This window comes from Acanthisitta chloris, unplaced genomic scaffold (assembly GCF_000695815.1).
Source record: "Acanthisitta chloris isolate BGI_N310 unplaced genomic scaffold, ASM69581v1 scaffold15000, whole genome shotgun sequence".
Taxonomy (NCBI): Eukaryota; Metazoa; Chordata; class Aves; order Passeriformes; family Acanthisittidae; genus Acanthisitta; species Acanthisitta chloris.
In genome coordinates, this window is record NW_008652325.1 from 6,072 (window position 1) to 16,217 (window position 10,146).

Here is a 10,146-nt window from a genome sequence, read left to right on the forward strand (position 1 = left end):
TTTCTCACACACAAGAACAGTGGGAAAGACAGGTCTAAAATCAGTCAAAGGGTGCTCAAAGAGAAAAGGAAAATTCCTGCCTGCTCCATGGACACTGCTGGATGCTCCAGTCCATGAGCTGCAAAGGCAGAGATTTCTGAAATGATGGAGATACCTGCTTGATCACATCTCCCTGAGGGAGCTGTGAGTTTTGAATCATCACTAAAAACAAGACCTCCAGCAGTTATAGCTTATCTCAGATATGCCTCACTGCTAACAGCCAAAGTGATTTTAAGTGCTTCAAACATCCCCATCCAGGTTTCCCACCTGGCTGGATGAGGATGCTCAGGGAGTCTGGCATATTTTAGGTAGACTGGAGAGCCATATGGAAGCAACCAGCATGTGAGAGGTGCCAGAGAGCAGCATGTCCACATCTCCATTGTGCTCTTGTAGGGTTTTGGCTTTTTTTTGTTTCAGAAAGAGCATTAGAGACACACCAGGATTAACCACACCTGGGAAACCAGGACCATGCACAGACTCAGAGAGACACCCTCCAGCATTCCTCCAGCTGCAATACAGACTCATTTTTCCAGGATCAAAGTCTGGGCTGAAGCCCAGGTGTGAAGATACCAGTGCTCTTACCAGTTTTTGGAGGGTGAGTATGTGTGGATTTCATCGAAGAACCTCTCTGGCTGGTGCAGAGGGTAAGGGCTTGGCCGTGTCCACCCACCAAAAAGCACCAGCAAGTCCTTGTAGACCACCAGCGTGGCCCCAGCCTTAGGTGAGGGGTATGAACCTGGCAGGGATGGAGGAGAAGGTTAGGAAACCATGTTTGAATGCAGGCGCCAACTCTGCCTTGTTTTTTTCCCAAAGTGTAAGGACACAGACTCCACCTTCAAAAAAAATGAAAATAGCAGGGAAAAAAAGGCAAAATTAGAGCTGGGAGCCTGGGAAGAAAACTCCTGCCAATTTGTGTCATCGTAATTAGTAGGAGCCTGAAAGCACATCTCACGCACAGCAAAACATCTGCCACTCACTGACAGGAAATTGCTGGCTTTCCACCGATCCCTTCAAATTATTGCTTTAGTGCTGAATAAAAGCAATAATTACCTCCAAATACCTAGTAACTTCTCTCCACAAGGAAGGAGGGAGAAGGAATACCAATTCCAGTGTATCCGCAGTCGCTTGTGGCAGATACGTTGCGTACTCAAGAGCAGCAGTACACACTGAATGAACCCCATTTTGTCACGCTGCAGGTGTAAACCCTGAATGCTCTGTGTGTGGTGTGAGTGGTCATTCCTTGAGTCTGCAGGATGAAGTTCTCCTCTAATAATTATGGAAAGACTTTTTGTTTGGCTTGTTTGAGGTTCAACAGGCTCTGCAAGGGCCAGAGGCCTCCTGAGCAGGACCCACACAAGCAGGACAATGAGATCTCTTGGGCCCGGTACTGTTGGGATGTGCCATGCTCATGCCGTTATATCATAAAGGATACATCACCTCTCAAACCACTGCCGCTCTGCCATGACTCACTGCCTGTGGTCATCCCTGGCCACCACATCCCTTCTTGTTGCCCAGAGAAGCTGTGGCTCCCCTATCCCTGGAACTGTTCATGGCCAGGTTGGACAGGGCTTGGAGCACCCTGGGCTAGTGGAAGGTGTCTCTGCCCATGGCAGGGGCTGGAATGAGATGGGTTTCAAGGGCACTCCAACCCAAACCAGACTGGGATTCTATGACTCTTAACTGGTCTGGAGCAGGAGCAGCTTCAATGCAAAGAGCCCCTTGGCAAGGGCAGCTGTGGAAGGACTGGATCCCTCTGAGTTTATGTCAGGAAATTAGCCACAATGCACGGAAAAAATCCAAACCCTGCCTGCCCCAGCAGCCAGAAGTGCTGTGTCACTACCTTACTGATGTACGAGGTGTTGAATTGCTTCCCAAAAACAAGCTAAAGCCTCTCTTCAGCCCGGGCTGACTTGACTGAGCATCCTCCTTCTCATGCAGTCACCAGCACCAGGCACATTCCTCCACCTCTGCAGTCACTCTTTCAAAATAATCCTAAACACATGCCCCAAACCCATGGATGGGTGCCCAGCTGTGGGAACACGGCAGCTCAAGGGCACGGCTGTGCACGTGGCCACAGCAGCACTTGTCACCCTCTCCAAAACGGCTGATGCACTAACCTGACCTCTCTTGCCTCTGATGTCCTAACAGGACTTGGAGAGACATTTTTAGCAGGTAATGACACACAGAACAATGACTATTTTTAAAAGAAACCAGAGCAGCTATTTTGGGATGTTACAGCTGAGAAAAGCAATTCCATCACGATGGGTCCCAGATGGTGGGTGGGAAGAGCCCAGTAAAATGCAACCCCTGGCCTGCGGCAGGTGAAATGGTCACAGGGTCCTTGAGCCTTTCCCCAGGGACACAGGACTCTGCTGCTCTCAGGTGCATGGATATAAGGGAAAAATGGGAATAAAGCTGTGCAGGAAACAATTAATGCTGGGACACATATATAGCTATACCAAGGTCTCCCTGAGGATGGGAGTGCAGAGAAGGTCACATTTGGTTATTCTTTGTTCCCTGATTCCAGTTTTCTGGGCTTGTTCCATGACTGTGTGCAATTCATTAACCCACATCAGCAGGTTTCCAGCTTAAATATTTCCCTGGCAGTGCATAAAGTAGTTCTCCCAAGCTTGGCATTACAAATGAAGCTGCCAGAAACATTTGTACTTGACTTGGTGAAACCCAGCCAGGTGATTCCATCAGGGGTGCCACAAAGTGCTGGGTTTAAATTGGGTTATTTTTAAACAAAAAGGAGTAGCTGGAGTGATCCCAGGATGGAGAAACACTGGTAGTTTGCTCAGAAAGATCTGGGATGGTGCAGTGAGGAAAGTCACCCTCCCACTGCTGTGACCTGAAGGTCAACCCTGGCCTCAGACACGAAGATGGTTCCCAAGTGAGTCAACACCATGCAAAAAGCCCGGGGCAGAGGCCAGTCCTGGTTTTTCAGGAAGCTTTGCCTGTTACTGGACATTGTACAGACGCAAATGAGTCAAGTTTCATTCTGCAATGCAGGAAAAAAATCTCAATTCTGCAAGTCAAACAAGTGTTGGCCTCTCAAAGCTTCTTCCAACTGGACAGCACTCTGCAAATGAGATGCACCACAAGCATTTTCAGGATTTTGTGTTTCGTAGAAACACGTGGAGACATGGAGAATTAACACTGCTCATCCCTAAAGCAAGGGAGAGCTGCTGGGTGCTGCTGCCAAAGTCCCCAGGCAGGGCAGGAACATCCTGAGGGAGTTGCAGCAATGGCATCTTTGTGACTTCAGGTCTCAGGTATGTGGAGGAGCACAGGACTCGGAGGGCAGAGGGACATCAAAGGGACACAGCTCAATCCCGTGGGGCCCTGTAACGACCTGCTCAAAGTCTGAGCCCTTTGGAGGATGTGTGAGCGGCATTTCAAAGACTCCCAGGAACACAGTTGACATAGGAGGGCTCCTTCCTCTCTGGGATCATGCATGAATCGGCTTCTGTTCCGTGCCAAGGGCTGAGGCGCCAGCAGGACTTCGTTAGCTAATTGCACTGGTTTCCACTGGTCACAGAGGATGTTTCCTGCCTGGGTTTCCAAGCTCCACACCCCGATAACACCATCTAGTCCAACATCCAGATTATCTTTCCTTAGGGATAAAAATTCAAGCAGGCTGAGGGTGTAGCACAATTAACTCCTCCTAAACATAGCAGGCACCATCTCTGTACAGCTGACGCTGTTCATTTGGGAAGGATGAGTCGTTAAAAGCTGGTCCAAGCTATTTTTTTCCCAGCTGATGGATTTTCCTGGCTCACAAAGCCAAAAACCCAACCAAACAAAGGTCTCTGGCTTCCACGGATGTTTGGAAGAGAAATGCCAGCCACGGATTGCTCCCAACAGGAGCTCTGGATGTTATCTATGTAGGATCTATCCGTATAAGCAGTTTTTAAAGTCCATTTATTCAGCTCTCTCTCATGCAACCAGAGCAGCAGCACGCGCAGAGATTAGCAGCCACAAAAGAAAAGCCTGGCTGGAAGGGTACATGAATATGAATTTTCAGACCAGCCTTTTACCTCTGGAAGGTGCAGCCCTGACTGACTCCATAAAATGAACATCAAGTGGAGCTTAAGATAAAAATGAAGTGAGGAAAAAAGTATCACCTAGTGATTATTTGTTGGGATTGCCCAGGTGGAAGGATGCATTTAGGCTGATGGAGTCTGGGAAAATACTGTAGAAGAGGTGCTGGAGCAGGGCCAAGGGGTGGCACTGTCTTGGGGGGAAGGGTAGGACATGGAAAGAGTTGTGTCAAGGGGATGAATATTGAGGAATTTTACTACAGCAGATTTCTGGAGACAGATGAGGTAAGAGCTACAACCAAGGGCTGTTACTGCTGGATCTGATGCATTTCTCAAGTCACCTTAGCTCCAGAAAGAGACAACCCCAGTGAGCTGGTAATTGTCATCACTGTCATTTACACAGAATACCAGAATAAACAAAACCGTGTTTCCACTTTCAAAGCGAAGAAATTAATGTGAGCTGGTCCAGCAGTCCATGAATTTCAAGGTGCAAATGAAACCAAGCTCCCAGGTTCAAGAGTCACCTGCAATCTGCACACCAAAGGTACAGGCAACCACCCTGGGGAGGAGCCCAGGGCTGTCTATTCACAAGAATCATGGCATGGTTTGGGTGGGAAGAACCTTAAAGCTCATCCAGTTCCACCCCCTGCCATGGGCAGGGACACTTTCCACTAGCCCAGGTTGTTCCAAGCCCCAATCAACCTGGCCTGAAACGCTTCCAGGGATGGGGCAGGCACAGCTTCTCTGGGCCACCTGTGCCAGTGCCTCACCATCCTCACAGTGGAATGTCACCCTGAGGAGTTTGTGCTGCTCAGGGAGAGTCAGAAAGAAGTGGGAAAAGGAAATTCCTTTTAAGAAAGGAAAAAAAATAGACCCTGGTGTTGGAGGTCACAGCAGAAATGAGGCCGGAAGTATGGTTTGAACTTCCTGTCCCAGACTTTTCCTTGCGAAGGAGCTGGTTGTCCTGTTGCTGTTTCAATACATGTACATCTCTGGGAAACCAACAGCCACATGAGGAGCTCATGCTGTCCTGATGGCTTTGCAGAGGGTGAGACCTGCTCCTCTGCCTCTGACTGGCTGGCACCTCAAACTGGATTTATTAGTCCAGCTTGTAGGCTGGGAGAGACTTAAAATCACAGGTTCCAATCTGGAACCCTCATCCACCTTAGCATCATCATCCACCTCAGCCAAGAAATTGCTTTGATGACACTCCATCATATGAAGGTCCATCCCAAACTTTTATGACAGTGTGAAATCCCCAAATCTTTCCCCTTCAATGGGAGGCAAAACCAGAGAAGGGAAAAATAATAAATCCCTCTGCTTTCCAGGCCAGCTGGGATCTTTCCCCAGCAGTCTGCAGATTTGTCTGAAAGCTTTCTCCCTTTCACAAAGGGAAGAGGCCAAGCCTGTGAGCAGCAGTCCAGGGGATGGAATACGGTGTGACTGGCACAGGATGAACATCACAGCAATCCCAGTGTTAGCAATGGATTTGGGAGATGCCAAAGGAGAACTCCTAAGAGAAGAGTAGACATCTCCATGGCATGTTGCACACCAGCTCATTCCCCAAGTCAAGCCCCAACGTTTAGGGCTTGTTGGTCTGCTGCCTCGGTTTCAGCATCTGACATTCACTTGTTTTTATTCCCAAAATGTTTAAAACGGAGCATTGGGATTATGAACATGTTTGAGACCAGTTTTGACTGAGGCTGCCTAAACCTTAAAGCCTTTACAAGCCACAAAAGTATCATTTTCCCTTCCCAAAGCCACACACGATTTACTATTCCTTTCCAACCCCCCTCCCTTCCCCCTCAAATTCCATGATGGGAAGCAGACAAGAATTCAGCTGTGCACAAGTTTAAAGAAAAACTGAACAAGATCTGATTTGTTTCCCCCACAGTGAGACAAAACCTTTGCAGGCACAAATATCTGCTGCTTGCAAAATGCCTCTCAGGAAGTGGGGGGAGAAATATCCATGCACCAGAGGGTTTTTTTGCAATTCTGGGGGGTATGTCACCAAACCATAGCAACCCCCAGTGTTTGCTCACAGACAGAATTCCCACTGCACTCTCGGTGTTGGATTTCCACCCTCCAATGACACAGGATCGTGGGACAAGCCCAGTCAAAACCCCAGCATTCAACCAAAGGTTTGGTTTCTTGCAATCTGTGTGAGCTGGAGGCAGAAATCCCCGCTGGGGAGGGTAAGTCACCTCCAAGCTTTTGCAATGTCAAAGTGATTATTTTTTTAACTCAGGAATTTCTAGGGTGCTGCCGCTTCGATAAAGCTGTGGAAAAGGAGAGGCAGTGCCCTCTGAACCCTGTGCAACAGGATTACTGAGTCACTCTGTGCTAATGCTTGGCAAAAATGTCCTTATGCAGCAAGTTGAGCAAACAGTGCTGAGATAAACATGCCAGAACGCTCCTGGGGCTTTGCCTCTTATCTCCTAATAGCCACAAATAGGGATCGCTGCAATTCCTGCACCTCCGTACTGCAGGAGAGGGTTTACTGGGATACACCCAGAGCGTTTCTCCCCGGCAGCATCACTCTAAGGTGCTGGATGCTCCTTAGGGTGAGGTCACCCTTTGCAATCACCCCACTTGGGTTTGGGAAATGTGGATTTGGCCCTGTGGTACAGGGTGCTGCTGTTGCAAAAGCTGCTGTTCCCTCTCTGGGTGGAATCTGAATGATCCACCTCCCTCTGCTTTAGCATTTGTTTTTTTTCTCTCCCCTTAAGTGATACTGTACCCTGCAGACTTCCAAGTGATTTGAGTAACAGCCTGACAGCCTCCAGAAAGCAGCTCTGGTGCTAATTAAAGAGCTCAATGCCTGAAGAGAAAGGGTTGAGCAGCTTCTGCAACTTGTCTTCCCTCCAGGAGGCAGAGATGGAAATTGCTGGATCAGGCCACACATCACCATAATGAGTGGGTAATTGTAGGGAAGGGATCGAGGGCTGTCTGGGATAGCGGAGGAGTGTGCCCCAGCTCTGCTGAGCTCCACACTTTTCGCTCCAGTCACGCTCCCGTTTTGTTTGCCACAGCATGAGGGAGGCGGCAGAGGCACTTCAGACGCTGGAGAACCCCAAATGACTGGTGTTCCAGGAAATGGCTGCTGTGTAATTTGCTGAGGTTATAACTACCACGAGGCAAAAAAACCTCAACTATCCTTTAAAGAGCACTCTGTGGGCACGGTCAGAGAATCCTGGAATGCTTTCGGCTGGAAGGGATCTTAAAGATCATCTCACTCCATCCCCACGGGCAGGGATACCTTCCACTAGCCCAGGTTGCTCCAAGCACTGTCCAACCTGGCCTTGAACTCTTCCAGGGGTGAGGAATCCATAACTTCTCTGGATGCAGAGACAGCTCCTTGAGTAAGTGCAAAAAGTGCAGTATTCAGAGAGCAGGGCTATGCTTCTCTCAAAATTTGCTGAAAACCCAAGTTTTTTACTGAAAACCCAAAACCTTCCCACTGAAAGCCCCAGCTGAGCACAGGAAGGGATATTCAATCCAGATTTCTGCACTTTCCTTAATGCAGCCCTCCCCTCACTTGCTGTCTACCCCTTCATTTTCATTTTCAAGCCTGCACTACATTCCCTTCACACAAGAACACTTTTCTCCCTCATTCCAGCCTTTAATGCCAAACTCACTGAATATTTCATGTCAGGAATAAATATTCATCTTTTGGACTGCAGACAAGGATGACCTAGTGCTTTGCCATTCCACATGCCTGCCCAATTTATGGAGATTTTACAGCAGATGCTTTTGGGCTATGGAGTGTGAGGATTTAAAGAGGCTTTGAAAGCACATCCTGCTGGTTAGGGTTTATACTGCACAGAGAATGTTGCCTATTCAATCCCGAGTATTACACACATAATCCTGGTGGATAGGGTCCTTAAGGCAAAGGCACAACAGCAGCATGAGCGAGTGTGTGGAAGGAAAACCTCGTGCTGGGATGCGTTTCTGCAGGCTGGGCTGCCTCACAAGGAGCTCCTGCCGATAGATGTCAGCACAGCCTGCTCGAAATCTCTGAGCAGGACCTTGCCAAAGGCTCCTCACAGCTCCTTCCCAGCTGACAAGGCTTATCTAGCCATGGGATAGCAGGGTTTTATCCCACTGACCCCAAAACAGAGCTGCCCCTCAAGGTGGATATACCTGCCCAGGAGGGAAGGCTTTGTCGGACACCCGGGAGGAGAAGGGAGTAACTCAAGATAAAATGACCAGGAAGCCCATGGTCAGGGCAGCCATCACCCCCACCCCAGTCCCTTCCACGCCTCCGGGACCACGGTACCAGCCTCAGGCAGGAGCAGTTTTGGCTATCATCTTCCTCTCTGGCGCAACACATTCATTACATCTGAGACAACACCAATGTCAACAACCTCTGTGAGCGGCCGAGGTGTGTGTGTGTGTGTTGTCAAGCCTTTTTCCTGAAAAGGAAATAAAGTAGAAGGTTTTGCAGATGCTTTGGCTGCTCTCACAGAAACAGTCTACGAATACCTCAGCACCAGCCAAACTCAGACAAGCAAGAAATTTGATTCTCTGCAGGGCTGGGAAAACAAGTGTCAGGAAAAAGGAAAAAAATCCTTATAGGAAAATAAAAGCTTTTGGAAAATCAATTCTAACTTCTGCTTAGGGAAGTGCCAGTTTAGAAGATGACAGGCCTGCACTCCGAGAATTGAAAGCAAACTGTTCTCCAAGCTTTCCCAGGTGGAGGAGGTACTACCACCTAGTGCTAGTACCTGCTAGTATTACTAGGAGGGATTTCTACTCATCATCTCAACAGCAATGACCCAACTCTGGCAGTGTTCAAGGCCAGGTTGGACAGGGCTCAGAGCAGCTTGGGCTAGTGGAAGGTATCCCCAACAGCGATACAAAGAGTTTTCCTCAATTTTGGTATAGCCAATCTTTTCAGATGGCCCAGGGGTCATGTTTAAAATGAGCATGTTTGACCCCTCAACTCCCTCCAGGAATTGGATTCAGTGATCCTTGTGGTCCCTTCCAACTCAGGATGTTCTATGGTTCCATGACCCCAGCCATGTGTCCCTGCTCCAGGCCACCTTTGTGCATCAAGACATGCATCAGGGAGGCTAAAAATTCTCTGTGTCCATCCCAGAGGCCAAGAAAGGCAATAGTATGAAAAATTCCTTCATTAATATCTGGAGGGACCTGTGCCCAGGGAGCTTCTCTCTCGAGAATCTAAATCTGACAAGGTTAAAGCAATGAGCTATTTTCCACGCTGGATTGCTCAATGGAGAGTTGCTCCACAACTGGAAAGATTCTAGAGAGAGGAATGCTGTACAGGTGGATTTAAAATCTGGAATAAATCCCTATGCCTCTCATCATCCAGGAGACAAGAGTATTCCCAGAACCATTCCTTATCAAGACTCCTGTTCTATTCAGTGTGCAGGTTTGCAGATGGAAAGATCGAGTATCCCATGGATTAAAACAGGCTCAAGGATGAATGGATACATGGGATATCCTCCTGCCCAACTCCATTCCTGCACCAACACACTGATGCTCAGCTCTTCCCTTGCCTTAAAGGAAACGTCAAGTCCCCAAACCCATACTGAGGCAAGAGGAACACCAGATCATTGCTTAAACATCCATTTCTCTTTGAGATGCTTCTCTCCCAGCCTCCTGTTTTATCCCCTCCGTATTCCCTTCCACATAACTCCTACCACATCAGGCTGAACTGTCCAAGGCAGGACAGGAGGGCATCCAAAGGGTAGAGCATCATTCCCTGTGGAAGTGCCATGGTCAGAGAGATGTGCCTTGCTAACCTGCTGACAAAAGCAGGCGAGCCACTGCTCCAAATGAATTTCCCACAACAGGGACTGTTTTTCCCCACCATGTTTTGCCTACAGATAAAAATTTGCTGAACTTCCAACTCCTGTGGTGTATAGCAGGGAGTAGGAGAGAGAAACTGCCGGTGGCTTTGGCATGCTGCTTCAAAACCAACTCTGCCAGCCCCAGCACCGCTGTGACAGCTCATCAGACACAGCTCTGCCACCACTCACCCCAAGCCCTGCGCACATTCCCACCTCTGTGTGCGGGTGGCTTGGCTTCTTCAAAGCCA

At 48.7% G+C, this 10,146-nt stretch overlaps 1 protein-coding gene across 1 annotated transcript in view; it reads right to left on the minus strand.

Annotated features, from left to right (window-relative positions):
* Positions 1-10,146, minus strand: part of FBXO42 (F-box protein 42) — a 30,117-nt gene that overhangs the window by 3,648 nt on the left and 16,323 nt on the right. Inside the window, exon 4 of the mRNA XM_009077002.1 lies at positions 622-775. Within this exon, the coding sequence (XP_009075250.1) occupies positions 622-775 (154 nt within the window). The remainder of the gene's footprint in view (positions 1-621; positions 776-10,146) is intronic.